Raw genomic sequence first — 21,367 nt, forward strand, 5'->3', positions numbered from 1 at the left:
TAGGATAAATAGAAATAGTGTCTTTATTATTTTAAGTTGAATGTCAAACTGGCAGCTAAACCATGCTGGATCCCAGAAAACTCAGAGCAGTGACAGCTAGCAACTTGCTTCTTTGGATGTCCAAAAGATTTTGCAACAGGTATCTTCAACCAAACAACAGGAGGAGCACAATGGTAATGGAGTTCACTGCTATTAATGGCACTGCAGAGAAAGAACAAGAGTAATTGGAGACCACCTTCTAAGGAGCAGAAGTTTAAAAAATACACCTCATTTTCTTATGCAGGATCAAGATTAGTGTAAGGAATTCAGGATCACAGCCTAGGGTTCTAAAAGCTAGTAGGAAGCAACAGTACAAATATTTATTGCCTCTTAACTTTGGCTCAAACATCCCTTTCTCCAAATGTCTGTTTCTGTCCCTGTTTTTACTACAGTTTAGAAAAAATGTACCAGTTTTTACTTGTCTTGCCCACCACAAAGTAAGATTTGTTACTTGCTGTTTATAAAATACATACTTGCACTTATAAAATGAATTTTGATATGCTTTATAGTGAAAAACTATTGGTAACTTATAAGTTAAGAACGTTCCCCCTCCCCATCCATCTAAGCATGGGCTTACCTTTAAGAATCCCAAGAATTACATTTCCCTCACCTGGTACTTCACATAAAACTGCACTGAGCCAATGTGAACCTGTTCCATACTAAGCTTCCTCCCAGACCCCAGGAAAAGGTAAGATGCCACAGTGGCACCTTACAGATGCAGATGTCCAAATCGGCCCTGCCTGAAAAGCAGGGAACATTTTACGCTTCAACAAACTTAGAGCATAAGCACTGCACACTGCAACATGCACCTTCCTATAGAATCCATGCATGAACCCAAAAGAAGGACAGACTGGATGATAAGCAGAGAGGAAGGAATTAGCCATAGATCTGTTGCTGTTGGGATTTTAGAGAGGGCAGAACGATGGAAATGAAAGGAGCTGTTGTGGCAGAAGAGAGGAGTGGGGAACTCGAAAATGGATGTAGAAGGGGAAATCTAAGCCAGATTTCAGACCATTAATTTTTGAAATAAACCCAAGAGCCAAAAAGGATGGAAACTGAAATTGAAAAGGGTGGAAGTGGATGGAGAGTGCTGGTGAGAGAAGCAGTAAGATATGGGATCCTGCAATGACTTTACTGCAAAAAAGTGAATAATATCTGAAATGACAGTGCTGTGGTCTAGCAGTGTGGGGCTACACTATTCCATCCTTAGATCCATAGGGCTGGGTTTCAGCATCAGCTCTGTGAAGCAGTTTGGGATTGTCCTTTGGTAGATAAACACCCATGAGTTAATTAACTGAGCTGCAAGATTTTTGAAGAAAAACTAGTTGACAGGAATGCCCTCCTAACTCACAGCTGGTCAGTCACCCCTCTCAGTCCATGGTTTGCAGCAGAAGGACCTGTGTGCAACCTGTGACAACCTGGGGTCCTTTTGCAAAAGGTTGCATTTCCTAAAGCTGCTTGTTGGCAAAACTCACCTGTGGTTTCCATCTGCTTTTCAAGGTTCATCACTGATTACTTATAACATTATCATAGTGTCTCTCAGTGGCAGTCTGTTACTGTTGGTTGTGATCAGCATAGCAGTGAAAGTTCTCCTGAGGTGAGTGGCAGCAGGGGAGGACCCAGGGTCACCAAGGAAATGTGTGCAGTGAGGAATTCCTGCAGGAGCCAAGTATAATCAGGGGAGCCCATGGAAAGAGCCTGCCAAAACCCATTGCGTCTTGGGGTCCTCGGTTACACAAATTCTTTCTCCATCAGCCTTACAGTGGGGTGCATTAACGGTGGCTAGAGAACTGCTAGGGCACTTGTTTGGGTAACACCATTTTAGGGAAATGACATTTGGTTTTGTTTTATATCTGAACCAAATTCTTTGACCTCTCCCCAGATTTTATATATGTATATGTATATTGAAAATTTATTAAGGAATATTAAGAGACCCAAGCCCCTAATTTCTCACTACTGACAACATTTTCATTTTTGGAAGAACAACCAGAAATCACAAGATAAGAGACATTCCTTGAGATGTGTATTTCTATAATGAGGAAATAGGTAATATATTTTGAGAAATCCCTTCAAATAAAAATTTTGTTCAGCTTTAGTTTGAATGCAACTAGCCAAATGGAGAAGAGGATAAGACCCTTTTAATGTTAAAGGACGAAAAGATAAGAGGCAGTGTAAAAGGACACCTCCATAATTAATTAAATCAGCTCTATCACCAGCACCCCAGCTATCAGTTCTGTACTGCTGTTAGCTATATCCTGTTATTAATTGGTTTGGCTTCAAATACAAATGGCTCTTTGCGGGAAAGGAATTCACAGATGGCTTTGCACTGTTTCACACGTCCCTGAATTAGAGATAATGAGGAAATAAGTGGTAGAAACAAAAACATGAGCAAGGTCGAGATAAATTAACCTGGCTACAGTGTTAAAGATGGCCAATTGCTGGCTGGCTTGAGGCGCATGTCTGAGGGTCTCTAACCAATTGTATGACAGATTCGGGCGTGTGGGCAGCGCATGGGGCTACGGGGAAAGTATATGTAGTGGAGGAAAATGGCAATAAAGGTCTTCTGTTCAAGAGCCATCTTGAACAGAAGAGTTCAGAGAGAAGAGAACAGAGTCCGTGTCTTTCATCCCTTCAGCTCTTCATGCTTAATCTAATACCTAATGATTTGTTTCATCCCATTTCTGTCGCACCAGGCACTGCACCTCACATTACTCCTCCAAAGACCTTGGTACACATGCAGTGGTCCTGGAAAATACTGCAGTGATGAACAAAAGCTCTGATAAGATTTCAACAGTGGATTTGACTGGCCCGGTGTGTGTAAGTTACATTTCTGACAGGCACACTGTATCCACAGAGTTCGCCAACTCTGAAGAGACAATTTCCATTTTTGTGTTACTGTTCTTCTCCTTCTCTGTCTCGATAACACCCCTGGATTCACCACCAGAGCAGTGACAGCCCCCAGCTTGTCTCGTCAGCAGCTTTCTTCTGGAGAGAAAAGTGCACAAAGGGCTCAGGGGTGTATGCTGGTGTGTGATGGACGGATGTGCCCCACTTCCCTTCCACCACCATAGCTTTGGACTGTGAACTCGTACCACACCAGTATTAGAAAAAGAAGGAAACTGGGATTTTTTCTGGAAGTGGAGAAAAAAGAAGGACAGACTGGATGACAAGCAGAGAGAGCAGCTGTTTGGTAAAAGAAAGAGACACATGCCGGCATTATGTCATTAAAGCACAGAAACAAAACTTCACAGATGAGAGTTTAAACAAACGATCATCATCATCTTACCTCTCATAACGGTTCGTACAGATTGAACGAGGTTCGTTAGCTGTGCTTTAATTCCTGGTGCGTCTCCAAATCCTCCAATCCCTTGATCACTTGCCCAGCCAACTGTGTCACATGAAAATAGGCAGCCATGTTAACAACAACAACAAAACGAAGCCATTCAACAAACGCTATCAGCGATATTAACGAGTGATCTACCTTGAGTATGGTTGAGTTTATCACTAACATTAGAAAAGCAAACTACAAACCAATTAGCTTCATTTCAGATTCTATTGCTTGAAACAATATACCACAAACTGTTAAACATCTTAATGAACGCAACGGTAACAAGAGATCAATGTTTCTGCAAAGGAAACCCTTACCTTTTTAATATACTACTATTCTCTGCATGACAGAGAACCAAGTGAGTTTATTTGGACTTTAGAAAAGCATCCGCCAAAATAATATTAAAAAGATTGCCTACATCTGCTCACAGGCCTTTACCAGAAGATAAAAGAACAAGTAATTGCTGGGTATGAAGCAACACTTCAGAAACGAGCTACGCGATGGAAACAGAACAAATTCCAAACTGGGACGATGATTTTCTGAAGTGCTACAGAAATGACTCAAACTTTTTGGGTGGCAGCTCAGCAACTGAGCCAGTGTTGACAAACATTGCGATGGGAATGAACATTTAGAGATGGGCTATCTGTGGCTGGCCTGCCTGTCAAAGAACAACAGAGCTGAGTGCCACTGGAAACAGCCTGAATTGGCTTTGCTTAGTGTGTAGTGATGTTTAAAGGCAAACAGTGTCAGGATGCACAAGGAGTCACTAAGAAAACATCAGAAGGTTTAAAATGGCTTTCTCTAAATCATGCAGACTGCCTGCAGGGACATTTTTAATTCTCTGAGCACAGACAAACATAAAGCAAGCAGTGAGGCAGGTTTCATACTTCGGTATGAAATGCCACCACACCAACAGGAGTGGAAAACACAAAACCCCAGGAAAACACAAAAACAGGAGGGCATGAGAAGCCTTCCCTGCCAAGGCAGTGGGGAGATGAGCTACAAGGAGACAGAGCACAGCACCATCCCCCAGCAATAGGACTGCGTATTTTTGGTCCCGCTGCTCACAACCCTTACACATTTGGGGATGAGCAGGGCAGACATAGGAGGGACTGACCCTGTGCAGAGCTGCACGGTGCAACCTGTGAATTTCTTTCCTCCAGAGACAGCTTGGGAGCGATTTCCTTCTCTTTCACCCCTTTTTCCTTCCTTGTCTCTCTTGCTCTGCTAGCACCAGGCTGGGTGCTGTGCTCCCACCTGGATAAGCCTGCGGTTATTCCCAAGACTCACGCAGGCTTGGTGAGGGGCTTGACCCCTCCATCATCCCACACGTCTTGGGGTTCCTGGAGCTCCAGGAAAGGACAAGTAAAACCAAAGCCCCAGCTGAGTCCCACCAGGGGGCAGGCGGAAGGGCCAAGAAATGTCACTCCTGCCCAAATTCCCGCTTCGGCCTGACTTAGAGCAACCAGGACTCTGAGTGAGGAGTCACAAAATGGAAAACCTCATCAGGAAACCTTGGATGAGAGGTCATCTCCATCTCAGGTCATCTCCTGGGACACCGAACATCTTGGCTGTCTGGGGCTTTTCTGTGCTTTATGGTTGGTTTCTGTTGATTGTTTATTTTTGCTCCTAAAGGCCGGTGATGCCCAGCCTTGGGTGCAGTGGGAAGCAGAGCGTGACTCCACAGAGGTCCCTTCCAGCGAGTGGTGCAAGGCAGAGGAAACTGACTTGCGAAAAACGGACTCCACAATCAGTAAGATTGTAAAGTAGGTATGTTTATTCAGTGCTGGGCTGGGTAGTCCCAGCTTTGGGGGGGGCAGTCCCGCCAAAGTCGTGCGCACCTGACGCGGCAACTTGCCTTGGTTCTATGCAGTAAAGAGTTACATATGCATGAAGTTTCACAATACGGCTGTACATATTCATAACCTGTCCCCGCTTCGTATTAAAGTTAGTTCCAAGGAGTCAATTCCATAAACTCCTCCCATCTGCGCTTGCGCAGTGTCTCCTGGTGGTGGCCCTCGGGGGTCGTGGGGATGAAGATTGATGACTCTTCCTCATCACTGATGGTTGACATCTTGTCTTTGCGCAGACTCAGTTGCTCCTTGGCTCTTGTCCATCTGCAGGACCAGTTTCTGCCAGTTTCTTAAGATAGGCTCACACTCTTATTAGGAGGCTGACCTTGGTAAGGGGCCCAAGGCTTCTTGCTTTAGTTAATTTGCACAATGCACCATAGACAATGCAAAGGCACTAAGTAGCAGCCTAGTTTAATGCCATCGGTGCTCTATCTCTACTTGATAAGATTCTCCTCACTCCCTCTCTCAGTCCCTCCTTTTCTAAAAAGTTAGTAAATTCTTTCACTATTTCTAGGTTCAATACAGTGTTGGTTGGACACGTTATCCACATCCCCTCCTCCCAATCCATTGCTGCCAGTGTGCTGGCAGGTGATGAGGGTGCAGCCCGTACAAACTTCCGCCACATGGATGTTGTGCATTGGACTTCATCAGGGTCTTTAGGTGTCTGGGCATTGTTTAAATCACTATAAAGCATCTCCAGCACAGCTAATTCCTGCGGCTGCTGGAGGCCCTTATCCATAGTGGTCCATTTGCCTACTTGGTATACAATATCTTCCTTGTGGGGATACCTTTCTTTCACAGCCGTTAGGATTCGCCTCCAGAGGCTGAGAACTTGTGCCTCTCTCCCAATTACTCTATCAATGAGCCTTTCTCTAGAGAGGGATCCCAGCTGCTTGGCTTCATTGCCTTCTAGCTGTTGGCTATTGGCCCCAGTGTCCCAGCATCGAAGCAGCCAGGTGAGGATGTGCTCACCTGGATGACGACTGAAATCCTTTCGTATTTCTCACAGCTCACTCAAGGATAGAGATCGAGTAGTTTCTGATTCATCTATGATTTCAGTCTCTTCTCCCTGATGTTGCCGTGATGATGCTGCTTTAGAGCTGCCTGCCTTTTCCTCTTCTCCCTCATCCTTAGGAGGAGCTTCTTCCCTTACTAAACGACCTGATCTCCGTTTCCACTGTTTTGTCTTTACTATAGGGGCGACTGATACCATAGATGGTTGGTCCTCTGGGGTGGTCATAGTGTGTGCTATCTCATCATCAAATTCAGGAACCTCCCTATCCCCTTGAGGGTGCTGGGCAATGTTAATTGACATTTGATAGGCGTAAGCCAGACCCCAGCAGAGTGCAGCAAGCTGGTGGAGTTCTCTAGTATTGCCAGGGTCAGGGCATACGTCTTTCAAACATTCTACCAGTTTTCTTGGATTTTGCACTTGTTCAGGGGTGAAGTTAAGAACCATTGGAGGAGAAAACCGTGATAGGTACCTGCCCAAATCCCCCCACACACCTTGCCCCCCACAACTACTTTGTCTGGGGACAGGTCCTTGGATAATATTCTTAATAAATTGCTTTACCTTGGGGAAGAAGACTGTCGTGGTTCCGCTCGAGTGGGCAGCCGAGCTCCACCACAGCCGCTCTCTCACTCCCCCTCCTCAAAGAGGAATGGGGAGAAAATATGTAAAAAGGGCTCAAGGATTGAGATAAGGACGAGAAAATCACGCAGTAATTATTGTAACGGGCAAAACAGACTCGGCATAAGGAGATAGTAAGATTTATTGCCTATTACTAACAAGCGAGAGAAGTGAGAAAACGAAGGAAAAAACAAACCAAAAGCACCTTCCCCCCCATCCACCCTCTTCCACCTCCTCCCCCCGAGCGGCGCAGGGGAACGGGGGAATGGGGGTTATGGTCAGTCTACAGCACTTCTTCTTTGCCGCTCCTTCTCGGTCACTCTCGTCCCCTGTGCTGTGGGGTCCCACCCACGGGATGCAGTCCTTGATGAACTGATCCGGCGTGGGCTTCCCACAGGCAGCAGCTCTTCCAGAACTGCTCCAGATATGGGTCCGTACCACGGGGTCCATCCCTCAGGAGAAAACTGCTCCAACCTGGCTCCCCTACGGGCAGCAGCTCCTGCCAGATCACCTGCTCCTGCGTGGGCTCCTCTCCACGGGCTACAGGTCCGGCCCAGAATCTGCTCCGGCAGGGGTCTTCCACAGGCGGCAGCCTCCGTCGGTGCAGGGCCACCTGCTCCACCGTGGTCTCCTCCACGGGCTGCAGCGTGGAACCCTGCTCCACCGTGGTACTCCATGGGCTGCAGGGGGACATCCTGCTTCACCATGGTCCTCACCACAGGCCACAGGGGACTTCTGCTCCGGCGCCTGGAGCACCTCTCCCCCTCCCTCTACACTGACCTTGGTGCAAGGCTGTTCTCTCACTCCCTTGACTCTCCCGGCTGCTGTGTGGCGCAGCGTTTTTTCCCTGTCTTAAATATGCTCTCACAGAGGCGCAAAACAACATCGCTTATTGGCTCGGATCTGGAAAACAATGGGGCCCTTCCCAAACATGGGGCAGCTTCTAGATCTTTCTCACAGAAACCACCCCTATGGCTCCCTGCTACCAAAACCTTGCCACGTAAACCCACTACACTAGAACTAGTAATAGGAGGATAATATCCGACCAAGGGTATCCAAAATACTCAAAGGCTGCTGTAATTAGCCCACAGGGAGAAAAGAAGAAGGCACCACCCCCGATATTATTCACTGATTGACTGCTAGGGGCAAAAAAGAAGATGCTGTAATTCTTAATATTTCCAAAAAGATAATCTCCAGGAGACCAGGAAGATAACAGTGCAGGGCCTGAGTACCAGACAAAACTGAAGGCCAGCATGTTACAGCACAACATGATAAAGAAACCAAGCACAGACTTCAACACTTTCTCCGATCGGATGTAAAGGAAAAAAGAGAACAGGGAATGGACTACATACAACATAGTCACACAGAAAAATATTAACAGAAAACCGAACATTGTGACTACCAGTATGTTAGTTGTAAATACTTCAACCAATGCTATTGTTTTCTTAACCCTCGAGCCCCACGTTGGGCGCCAAAAAAGACTGTGGTGGTTTTACTCAGGTGGGCAGCCAAGCTCCACCACAACCGCTCTCTCACTCCCCCTCTCCTCAAAGAGGAAGGGGGAGAAAATACAACACAGAGAACTCGAGGTTTGAGATGAGAAAGGTTTAATTAAAGGGAAAGGGAATGGGGAGAAAAAAGAAACAAAAGAAACAATAAGTCCGCGCGGAAGCACAGAGAGAGGGGGAAAAAAAATTATTCTCTACTTCCCATCAACGAGCGATATTCGGCCACGTCCTGGGAAGCAGGGCCTCAAAACGCGTAGTGGTTGTTCAGGAGGAACAGTCCCCTCCCCCACGAGAGCCCCCCCCTTTTTATTGCTGAGTGTGACATCAGGTGTTATGGAGCATCCCTTTGGTTGGGTTAGGTCAGCTGCCCTGGCGATGTCCCCTCCCCATCACTTGCCCACCCCCAGCCTGCTGGCTCTTGGGGGCTTGGAAGGAGTCCTGATGCTGTGCCAGCACTACGCAGCAATAGACACAACACTGGAGTGATATCAGTGCTGTTCCAGCTATGAGTGCAGAGCACAGCACTGTGTGGGCTGCTGCAGGGAAAAGGTGACTCCAGCTCAGACAGACCCAACACAAGGGCTAAGACAGCCCCCAATACAATGACCCTTCCAATTTAAGGGTAAGCTTTTCTAGCACGCCCATCTCTACATAGCCAATAGAATCCTTTTTGTAGCTTGCAAATTTGCGCGAGAGAATTGAGGCTATGAGATTCTGAGTTCGTATCCTTTTTATCAGCACATATTGTGACACCTACACCATAATCTCAAGTTTTAGTAAGATTAAAAGTTACATGTTAACATTTTCGCATGGGAGTAGTTCAGATCTCTCCCCTAGATGTTCGCAATCATCCTTGCCAAATGGACATGTTCCATTTCTTGCGTGCGCAAAGGTCAATGTCCAATTCATACTGGGTATGCCCCATATGGGGAATTCTAGGTTGCCTCTAGGCAGCAGTGTGCACACCCAACAGTCAGAAAGGTTGAAACTATCACTCACTGCCTGGGTGAGTTTCACATAGGTATTGTGCACCCACTGTTCAGTTTCCTTGACCAACGATACCATTAAGACTGTGAGAAATGTAACCTTCCAGGTCACACCTGAGTAATGTTCCATGGGGTCTTGGGTGCCTTTTTCACTTTGGTGTGATGGATCCAGGCATTCTGCTCCTTGATTCTGATCTCTGTGACCTGGAACGGTCCTTCCCACTGAGGTTCCAAGGTCTTCTCTGCAAGACACTTTACATGTACATAACCTCCAGCTTGTCTATTGTGCAGTGGTCCATCTAACCCTCTACCCGGAGTCCCACTCACATGCTTTCCAATTTCATTAAGCTGTTTACCTAAGACCACCATATAGGAGGTCATGGGTTCATCCCCAGCTTGCATGGATATTCCTCTTTGTATTCCATAGGGTCGTCCATATAAGATTTCAAAGGAGCTTAGCCCTTCCTTTGCCCTTGGTATATGCAAAAGGGCTAAAGGAATAGACTGAGGCCAGACCAAACTTGATTCTTGTCCCAATTTCACAATTTTCTGTTTGATTAAGTGGTTCATTTTTCTACTTGGCCACTCGACTGAGGGCAATATGTGGTATGAAGTTGCCAGTCTATACCCAAATGGCAGCTAATTTGTTGTACCACTTTTGCCCCTGTCAGAGGATATAGTTGCTGAAACTGCAAAATGAGGTTTTATTTCTTGTAATTACCTCCAGAGCCTTGGCTGTTCTGGTCAGGAATGCTTCTGGCCATCCTGAAAAGGTGTCAGTTAATACCGACAAATACTGATACCCCCTTTTCTTGGGAGTTCAAAAAAAAAAATAATTTACCGCTGTTTGGAGCTTGATTACTTTTATACCTGTCTAACAATGGTATACAAATTAGGCCCTATCCATTTGCTATTTAAAAACTCTTACACTACTTCAGCTCCCCAGCATGCTTTATTATGTTCTCCAATTACCATTCAATTTAATATGGTATCACAATTCTCCCATCAGAAAATTAACTCTGTCCTAACTGAAACCAGGGCAGTTATTTATGTTAAACCTGTAGGTAAGATTTTCCGTTTACATCTTAGAGTATTCTACTCATTTTCGAAAGCTTTTGTTAATGCCTGGTTTTCTGTTCCTGATACTAATGCCAAAATTTGACTCTCAGATGCCCGTTCTGCTACCCCTTTGGCTCCTGCATCAGCCATTCTATTTTCCCTTTCAATATCAGTATCCCCTCCTTGATGTAGGCAGGTATACTGCAATATCTCTTCTGCATGTTTAATTGAGGAAGATAAAAGTCCTCTCTCCTTCCAAATTGCCCCGTGTGCATGCACCACACCAAAGGCATATTTCAAATCTGTCCAAATGTTTGCCAGCTCAAAAGCTCTTATCAAGGCAATGATTTCCACCTTTTGGGCTGATGTTTGTTACCGCATATCCTGTGAGGCGAAATTCCTGGCGGATGAAGCTGCTGCCATCTATATACCAATCCTCCGCATCTTCTAGGGGTGTATCCTTTAAGTCTGGTCAGCTGGAGTATACCGTGTCCGTGGTCTTGATGCAATCATGAATGGGTAATCTGGAAACTCTGTTACTAAGGAAAGAGGCTGCTGGGTTCACAGTATTAGTGCCGAAAAAAAAAAAAAAAATTAGTAAATTAATAGTCCATTATACACATTCCTTTTCTTCTTCAGTGGCTATCATTTGTGTGTTGCAACAATGTCCCCTTTTCCCAAAGGGGTCTTTCAAGCTTCAAGATCACAGTGCCAAATATGGTGGGGCTATTCTTGAACCCCTGTGGTAACACCGTCCAAGTAAGCTGAGTTTCCCATCCTCTATTAGGATTTTCCCATTCAAAGGCAAAGAGTTTCTGGCTTTCAGTTGCCACAGGAAGGCAGAAAAAGGCAGCCTGTAAATCTAGTACCGTGAACCAAACTTGTCTGTTTTTCCCATTTTGTAATTCCAATCATTTTTCCCCAATTTAAATTTCAAGCATTGCAAAAAAAAACCAACAAAAACAACAACAACAAAAAACAAACAAACACGCCTTTTCCTGTTGGCCAGTTGTTCCTCTTACATTTACAGACTACTTAACACGGAAAGAAGCTCCCTTAACCAACAAAAAATTCCAGCCTCTCTCTTCGTTTCCTAGTTTTTCTTCAACTAGTGGACCTGCTAGGGTAGATGCCCCAGGTCCCCGTCATTCCTGACTGTTGTAAATTTATTTTGCAGCCTAGGACAATTTCTTTCTGATATCAGGGGCCATTTGCCCTAGAAAGAGGCTAGCCAATTGCCTCTGTTTGTATTCTGAAGCCAGGTCCAAATTCTTTTTGTTTTGTTTTGTTTTCCATTGCATTTTGAAGTTGGTCCAAAAATTCCATAGGGGTTTCTTTTGGACCTTGTTGGAACAGATTCTCAATTCCCAATTTAACCAGATTTTGGTATTTACATAACCGTTCATTATTTCCGGGGTGATTAGGGTCTCAGTGGGGGGTCGGTCAGGGGAATGCAATCGTTAATAGTTCCCTGAGCGGTCCCACTGGCAATCTGAGCTCACACATGAACTCAAGGTTGTTTTAAGAGTTAACTGCTTTTCTGTTTCCGTGACAACTCTCTCGGACCCATCATGGTCCCTCTGCCCCAGAGGGCTCACACCCGTGATTTTGAGATTTCGGCCTCGGGTTGAGGCAGAACTATTAACATTCCTACATCCTCTTTCCCTGCTCATTCAACTTCAAACAGCTCTGTCAAATACTACATGCCACACCTTTAACACCTTCGACAACCCTTTTAACCCTTCCTTTATCTTTCTCCAGCCTGTGCTTTTGTCATGCCAACACCAAAGGCTCAGTCAGGGGCCAACTTAATTCCACGCCTTTTCCATCCAAGATGCTGACAACATTTCATCCTATTTCCCTTCTCTCCTCAAAACCAACATTATTTGCAAGATAGTGTTATAGTCGATTGGCCCATAAAGTGGCCGTTTAGCTTATGTAGTGGCCAACATTGATTGCAATACTTAATGAAAGTCCTCTTGCTTTCTGTGCCCCCAGTTCTAACAATATCCTTCCAACGTGCCAATATGCACCCAAGGAGGCTTTCTTTAAAACGTCTTTGTTTTGGATATTACCCATTTCCTTGATTTCCCATTCATTCCCTTTTATTTATTTATATTAGTTACTGTCCCTTGTTTCAATTTCCACGCAAACCTTTTTACTGCGGGTTTTTACTATCTTTTCCTAATCTTCTTCCCAAATGTCCCAGTTCTCTGGGATTAAACTCTTCCTTCCGCATACAAACTTTACTATTTCATATTGTTAATGAGCCCTGTTCCAATCATAAATCCACAGGGCTTCAGGAAAACACCTGAAGCACTCAGCCTTCTGTCTTCTAGACAAACAATACCACCTTTTCCACAAAACTTTCATTTCAACAGGACTGAATTTCAAACCGAATGACAATTTTTCTCATGCACTTTGTTAGTAAGCCCACACAAAACAAGGAATCACTTCTGCATATCTGTCAATATGGGGGTTAAAAAAAGTATTGAGGCCTAAATAAATTTGCTCTCCCCCTTCTTACCAAATTCTCAGAGCTCAAGCCCAAACCACTAAAGAAGTGACTCTCCATTCTACCGCTTTGATAATCAGTCAGCCCCCCTCCTATTTATTTATTTAATAAATATATGCATTTATGTATTTAAGAACAAAAATAGGATTACAAGATGCACTGCCAGGCCCGTATATCGGGCACCACCAGCCAACACTTGGATAAAACACCACTTCTTTTCGGTCTGTCATGCGTTTTGTTCGTCTCTGGCCGATCCCCTCACGGAGAATATGGAACCGCGGATCGGAACTCTGCATTCGCTTTGCAGCGATGCTGCATCTCACTCACACAGCACAATCATGCAATCACACAGAGAGGCCCCTTGCACTTCTCGTTCATACCACAAGAATATATCACTTAAAACAATAACCAAACTGGTTTGTATCGTCTCTGACCGTGTTCCTCGTGGAGTAATTCACTTCACAACAATACTTTGTCTCAAACACATACGCTTACACAAATGCTTTCAACATGAGATACCCAGCCATCCCCAAATAAGATATACAATTATTACCACTCCAATTAATATCCCTCCAGCAGCTGCAAATATCATCCAGATAACCTTGTCACAATTGTGAGAGGCCCGCTTACCCTTCTCCTGCTTCTTATAGTCGTTAGCAGGTCCGTCCTGGCTCCCAAAACTGGGATGCAGCAGTAACCTCGGATTTGCTCAATCTACTCCCAAGATCGCTAGTGGCCGCTCTACCGGTCAGCCTGTAGAGTACCCTCCTCCCATATGGGGACTGTGCTGCACGCCAGATGTCTCTGTGTGATTTACCAGCTGCCCTGTCCACGCGTACGACTTACAGGCCCTTTGATTAAGGAGGTATTGTAAAACAACTGTAGGCTGTAAAACAACCAGAAAAAGTAGCTATCATGCATTGTCAGGGACACCAAAAGGGGAACACCGATTTTGAAATTGGAAATCGATTGGCAGAGGCTAAGCAGGCAGCTGAAATAACTGAGGTGAAGGCATTGTCTTTGATACCAGACAGTAAAATCCAAACTATATCCAAATTATACAAAAGAAGACTTAAAATTAATTGAAGATTTGAAAGGTAAAATGAAACCAGATGGATGAGTATATTTAAAAGATAACCACATAGTAATACCCTCTAGTTTGACATGGCCCATAGTTCTTACAAAACACAATAAAACGCATTGGGGAGCTGGCACACTGCATAAGAGCCTGAGTCAGACATTAGTGGGACGATATGATAAAACAAGTAACTCAACAATGTAGCATTTGCTTACACAATAACCCCAATACCAAGAATAGAATAAAATTTGGAATAATCGGTAAAGGAAATTATTCGGGGCAACAGTGGCAAATTGATTTTTCAGAACTCCCTAGAAAAGGGGGGTATCATTATTTACTGGTTCTGACTGACACGTTTTCAGGAAGGCCTGAAGCCTTTCCCTGTCGAACAAACAAAGCAAGAGAAGTGGTTAAAGTCTTGTTAAATGAAATAATACCATGCTTTGGGATTCTAGTAGCAATGTCTTCTGATAGAGTTTCACATTTTTGTGCACAAGTGGTAGAACAGATAAGTAAGATTCTAAAGATAGATTGGCAACTGCATACTCCTTATAGACCACAGGCAAGTGGACAGGTAGAAAAAATGAACCATTTAATTAAACAATAAATAACTAAAATTGGATAAGAAGCTAATTTGTCATGGCCTCAATCCCTCCCTTTAGCATTACTTGGAATTAGAGTTAAACCTAGAATAAAAGGGAATTTGAGTCCCTTCAAAATCTTATATGGAAGGCCGTAGCAATTTCTATTTAGTGGAGAGGACCTAACGCAGTTAGGATCAGAATATTTATATGCTTATATAACTGAACTTCAGAAACAATTAAATAAAGTACATAAATTTGTTTTAGGGATCAGGGCTAGAGGGTTGGATCAACCAATCCACCCCTTTAAGCTCGGGGATTATATATATATAAAGACTTTTTCAGGACAACCACTACAGGAAAAATGGAAGGAAAGTGGACGGAACCATACCAAGTATTACTGACAACACATACCGCCATTAAAACTAAGGAGCAAGCAGCTTGGATCCACAATTCAAGGGTGAAGAAGGCCCTGGCGAGGATATGGACCACCACTCCAATTGGACCAACAAAAGTTTTCCAGAAAAAGTTTTCTGTTTTTCCAGATCCTAATGATTGCAGAGGTGCGGTTCTCGGATTCGGGGTGGGCAACTTGGGATGAGAACTTACACCTGACCTTAATACAAACAATTTCTCAAGTAACTAATAAGACGAACTGTTGGGTATGCACCCATCTGCCACAGCATGGGAATAAGGGTGTATCGTTAATCGGGATTCCCTTGCCTGCAAACTTATCTTGGACTAATTTGTGGGAAAACACATCTTGGGGTCGAAAATATGAAGAAGTTTTGGAACTAGAAGTTAGTAGCTTCATGCCGTTGGAATCTTACTATGTATGTGTACAAAGGTGTAACCCGCCTAAGGGTATGGGAAAACAGGATTGTATAAATACAGGTACTACTTATGTGGGGAATCAGACATCTTGTAATTGAAAAATTGATATTAGTACAACTAGCAGTTGGGCAAATTCAACCAGCTGGCCAGTACCAGAAGGAAAAGGGTGGTATTGGCTATGCAATGATACAGCCTGTAAGGTCTTGCCTGAGAATTGGAAGGGAACTTGCACTCTTAGAGCGGTAGTCCCCAATATGACAGTACATGATGTAGTGCCTCGAGGTTACTTGAGAAATCATATGCGGAGAATCAGACGAAAAATTAACAATCCATTGATAGAGAGACACACCGCTTTTCATAGTTTTGTTTGATGGTTTATCCCATGGTTAGGAGTGAGTGAATTGGAAAAGGCAATAGTTAATATTTCTGCAATTATAGAGAAGTTAGAAAACAAAACTCTGGATGCTATAAAGGCTCAACAAGAAGAGATATCTAGTTTATCACAGGTAGTATTACAAAATCGGATGGCCCTAGACTTGTTACTGGCCGCTCAAGGGGGAGTCTGTACAGTAATAAACACAAGTTGTTGTGTGTATGTAGATCAGAGTGGAAGGATTTCTACCGACCTGGAAGAAATATGGAAGCAGACAAGGGTCCTACATGAGATCAGTAAAGATGATCTTTCATGGAGTTTTAGTGAAATATGGAATAAGTTAACCTCCTGGTTGCCCAATTTCCAATGGTTGAGACAAGTGTTCATTGCTCTAATCACATTAGTAGTGTTAGGAATATTTGTGTGCATGTTGTTTAGATGCCTGCTTTGTTGTGTTACTGTAAATAATGAAAGTATCTGATGCAAAAGAATTTGCATGGGAAAAGAAAAGGGGGGATTGATTAAGGAGGTATTGGGGAGGCATTGGGGAGGCAAGGACAATCCCCAGACATGGACTGTATATCTCGAAACAAGATACTGAAACTCATGATAAGGAAGCGGCAGACGGACAGAGAAACAAACGTAAGGACTATAAATCTCAAAACTGGACATTGGAATTCATTATAAAGATACAACAAACGGAAGAATTGGCAACAACCAGCTCTCGCAATTAAGAAACCTGCCAATTCAGCAGATTCCTGACCAAAGGTGAAAAGTACACTGTGAGGAAGACTCGGGGTCTTCCTCCCAGAGACCCCTGCCCACGTCCCAAAGACCCCTGCCCACAATTCTTGGAAGGCTCTACGCAGGCGCAAGGTGCCAAAAGGCTAATTGGCATGAGAAGCGAGGGAAGGCGGGGATAGGTAATGCATATGTATAGGTGCTTGTAGAATATTGATAGATTGATTGTATAAATTCAAGACTGCTTTTTGCTTTGGGTATGCACGATAGGTAGAGAGATCCCCCGTGCATCCAGCGCTGCAATAAAGAATATACCACTTAAAGGAATTACGGCTTCGATCTTTGAATCACCTTCCTCTACTGTAAAACATACCTTTTGTCTGTGGCTTCAGGAGGTTTTTGTCTGCTTCCGCAGTGTGCGGCTGATAGTGGAGGCTCCTCCGAGGAAAATACTCGGGGTGCACCTAGGGGCGTCCACTCTGCAGTCAATCCCACAGCCGAGCAGAGTGTCTCCTGGCTGGCTCACCAAACTGACTTGAGGAAAACAGACTCCACAATCAGTAAGACTGTAAAGTAGGTATGTTTATTCGGCGCTGGGCAGCACAGGGGGTAGTCCCGCCAAAGTCGTGCGCACCTGACGCGGCAACTTGCCTTGGTTCTATGCAGTAAAGAGTTACATATGCATGAAGTTTCACAATACGGCTGTACATATTCATAACCCGTCCCCGCTTCGTATTAAAGTTAGTTCCAAGGAGTCAATTCCATAAACTCCTCCCATCTGCGCTTGCGCAGTGTCTCCTGGTGGTGGCCCTCGGGGGTCGTGGGGATGAAGATTGATGACTCTTCCTCATCGCTGATGGTTGACATCTTGTCTTTGCGCAGACTCAGTTGCTCCTTGGCTCTTGTCCATCTGCAGGACCAGTTTCTGCCAGTTTCTTAAGATAGGCTCACACTCTTATTAGGAGACTGGCCTTGGTAAGGGGCCCAAGGCTTCTTGCTTTAGTTAATTTGCACAATGCACCATAATTAGCAAAGACACTAAGTAGCATCCTAATTTAATGTGGTCAGCGCTCTATCACTACTTGATAAGATTCTCCTAACTCCCTCTCTCAAAACAGCTCAGAAACATACAGGGGAGAAGGGGAAGGAAACAACAAGAAGGGTATAGAAAAAGGGGACACAAAGCAGTGACAGGAGCCCAGCCGCCATCTTCAGAGACGGGGCCCGGGACCGTGGCGGGGGGGGGGGGGAGGGGGACAGGACGGGGCCCGGGGCTGGCGGCGCTGAGGGCGGGCAGGGTAGCGGCGACTCACCGTTGCGGAGGAAGCGCTCCTCGTGCAGCACGGCGACAGCGTTGACGACGAGCAGCCCGGCCTGCAGCAGCGAGTACAGTGTGAACGCCATGACACCGCCGCGACGCGCCAAAAGGAGGGAGTGGCGCTCGAGTGGGACGTTGAAGGACAAGGAGGCCCCGATGGGGCGGACACAAAATGGCGGCCCCGCCCTACCGTTGCCATAGCGGCAAACGGGTGGCTGTGGGGGAACGGGGCCCGCTCCGCAGCCTGAGTGAATCATGGAGTCATTAGGGTTGGAAAAGCCCTCCAAAATCGTCTAGTCCAACTATCAACCTACTGAAACATGGGATTAGAAGTCAGAGAGCGATTGATTAAGAATGAATATATGCTACATTTGCGATGTCCTGTGCCTGTGCTGCGCTTAGGCCTCCAGATAATAGGAGCCCCTCGGACCCTGAGAACCAGATCAAAACACCTTATGGCCCAGATTGTGACTGTGATATATGAAGTAATAATTCATGTCAAGAAGATGGTTGATGTTAATAAAGAAGGGGGAGATGTGGGAGTGTGGCCATGGGGGTCGACAGGCCCCATGGTTGATGATAACATCAGACTCTTAACGATGAGGCAATCATGAAACATGGGATTAGAAATTAGAGAGCGATTGATTAAGAATGAATATGTAGGTGTCCTGGTTTCAGTTAGAACAGAATTAATTTTCTTCCTAGTAGCTGGTGGAATGCTGTGTTTTGGTTTAGGATGAGAAGAGTGCTGATAACACCCCGATGTTTTAATTGTTGCAGAGCAGTGCTTATACCAAGCCAAGGACATCTCAGCCTTTCGCTCTGTCCTGCCAACAGGCAGGCTGGGGGTGCAGTAAGAGCTGGGAGGGGACAGACCCAGGACAGGTGACCCAAACTAGCCAAAGGGGTATTCCATCCCATCTGACGTCATGCTAAACAATATATAGGGGTGGCTAGCTGGGGGGAGGGGGACGGACTGCTCGGGGTTAGGCTGGGCATCGGTCAGCGGGTGGTGAGCAATTGCATTGTGCATCACTTGTTTGTACATATTATTATTATTTTCCTATTATCACCATTGTATTATTATTATTATTATTGTTATTATTATTTTGTTATTATTATTTTCCTGTCTTATTAAACTGTCTTTATCTCAACTCACGGGCTTCATTTTCCATTTCTCTCCCCCGTCCCAGAGAGGGAGGGGGGAGGGTGAGCGAACGGCTGCGTGGTGTTTAGCTGCCGGCCGGGTTAAACCACGACAGTCTTTTTTGGCGCCCAACGTGGGGCCCGAAAGGTTGAGATAATGGCAGATCTGACCAGAGTGTGTTAAACTAAAATTGGTTTAAGTGTTAAACCTGCTTAATAGTCACTTGTCATAATGCTGATTGCTTTAATCTCAACTCTGCTGCGCCTGTTTTCCAAATTGAGTATTATAGTACATTATTTTCCGTATTTGCTCTCTGTCATGTTGTTTATCCTCTCCGGGCCCTGGTTTCAGATCATTATGGTACTGAGTGTTGTAGCAATGGCTTATGAGACGATGAGATATCTGGTCATGACTCTAACTTGGTATTTGTACTCAGTAACATCGTCGACTCTGTATTTTGGAAACTGTATCTTGGAAACTATTAGCAATTGTACCTATTGTTTTTTTCCATTAGGGAGTCAATCTGTGGAGGGGAAAGGGGAAGATATTTTTTCTTACTTGATCACTCTCCCTTTCTCCTTCACCACCCCTGTATCCTCCTGGATCACTCTGCCTTCCTCCTTCACCACCCTCTTATCCTCCGAGCTTGTTACAATAGCTCTCCAAGATATTGAATATCCTTGGGATACTCAGACCAGCATAGTCTTGTTGTTCTGCCTCCTGAATGCACTTCAGATTCTGCTTAAAGTTAAACAACTACTTAGGAAGCTCATCCAGAGATCTGCCCGGAGGCAGTATAGTTGTGGGTGGCAGGGAGTATGGGAGGATATGGGCAGGCATCTAGAGCAGTTGGCACCCCCAGTGTTTTGGAAATTCACCCCTGAACAACTGCAAAATCCTCAAAAACTGGCAGAATGCTTGAAAAAAAGGTGTCACGATTCTGGCAGTTCCAAAGTAACACAAATCATTGTAACATGCTGGGGCCTGGCTCATGCCTATCGAGCTGCCATTGATACTGCTATCAACTTAGTGACAGACCCTGCGGCCACTCCAAGTCCTGTGACAGATCCAACAGCCACTGTGACCCCTACGGTGGACTCTGCAGCCGCTCCAGTCCCAGCTCCTGCAGCCGCTCCAGTCCCAGCTCCTGCAGCCACTCCTGTTCCAGCTCCTGCAGCCGCACCAGTCCCAGCTCCTGCAGCCGCTCCAGTCCCAGCTCCTGCAGCCACTCCTGTTCCAGCTCCTGCAGCCGCTCCAGTCCCAGCTCCTGCAGCCGCTCCAGTTCCAGCTCCTGCAGCCACTTCAGTCCCAGCTCCTGCAGTCGCTCCAGTTTCAGCTCCTGCAACTGCTCCAGCTCCAGTTCCTGCCGCTACTCCAGTCCCAGCTCCTGCAACTGCTCCAACTCCAGTTCCTGCAGCCGCTCCAGCTCTGGTTCCTGCAGCTGCTCCAGCTCCTGCAGCCGCTCCAGCTCCTGTGGCTGGGTCAGAGAAAAGAGCTGTAGCAGTGCAAGTTGACCCTGCAGAGGGTATTCCAACCCCTGTGGCAGACCCTGTAACGGGGTCGGAGAAACAAGCTGTAGCAGTGCAAGTTGACCCTGCAGAGGGTATTCCAACCTCTGTGGCAGACCCTGTAACGGGGTCAGAGAAACGAGCTGTAGCAGTGCAAGTTGACCCTACAGAGGATATTCCAACCTCTGTGGCAGACCCTGTAACAAGGTCAGAGAAACGAGCAGTAGCAGTGCAAGCTGCCCCTGTAGAGAAGGTGAAAAAATGGTATAGAGATTCAGGTCGTTTAGAACGCAGAGAGTCTTCTGCCAAATCTAGGTATAGAGACGACGGAGACGACGATGACGCTGGGCCATCAAGGATTCAGGAAGAGGAAGATGAGGATGCCGAAAAATCAACAGTAACTACCCGAAGCCTAAACGAGCGTGAGTTACGAGATGTGCGAAAAGATTTTGGTCGCTGTATAGGTGAGCAGCTTGTCACCTGGCTGCTCTGATGCTGGGACACTGGAGCCAATTGTGTGGAATTAGACGGCAGGGAAGCCAAGCGACTGGGATCCCTTGCTAGAGACGCAGGCATTGACAAAGCAATTGCAGATGGAGCACAATCTCACAGCCTCTGGAGGCGTCTCCTCTCAGCTGTGAGGGAAAGGTATCCCTTCAAGGAAGAACTTGTATGTCTACCAGGCAAGTGGACCACTATGGAGAAGGGAATCCAGTACCTGAGGGAATTAGCCGTACGGGAGGTGATTTATGAGGATCCAGACCTCAGACAAACATCCAAAGATCCAGATGAAGTCAGGTGTACACGACCCATGTGGCGGAAGTTTGTACGGAGTGCACCATCATCATATGCCAGCTCATTGGCAATAA

At 45.6% G+C, this 21,367-nt stretch overlaps 1 protein-coding gene across 2 annotated transcripts; it reads right to left on the bottom strand.

The window, feature by feature from the left end:
• On the bottom strand, nucleotides 1-18,167 carry LOC311220759 (immediate early response 3-interacting protein 1-like). Of its 2 annotated transcripts, XM_084304316.1 has the most exons (3): nucleotides 17,839-18,167; nucleotides 3,326-3,427; nucleotides 1-201 (listed from the first exon to the last, which is right to left on the bottom strand). In XM_084304316.1, the coding sequence occupies exons 1-3, from the start codon at nucleotides 18,098-18,100 to the stop codon at nucleotides 146-148; spliced, it is 420 nt and encodes a 139-aa protein (XP_084160442.1). In that variant the 5' UTR covers nucleotides 18,101-18,167; the 3' UTR covers nucleotides 1-145. The 2 variants fall into 2 exon arrangements, with proteins under 2 accessions (XP_084160442.1, XP_084160441.1); XM_084304315.1 differs by lacking the exons at nucleotides 1-201; nucleotides 3,326-3,427 and adding an exon at nucleotides 17,087-17,460.
• Nucleotides 18,168-21,367: the final 3,200 nt, after the last annotated feature.

The sequence above is a fragment of the Netta rufina genome (genome assembly GCF_964035555.1).
Source record: "Netta rufina genome assembly, chromosome: W".
Classification (NCBI taxonomy): Eukaryota; Metazoa; Chordata; class Aves; order Anseriformes; family Anatidae; genus Netta; species Netta rufina.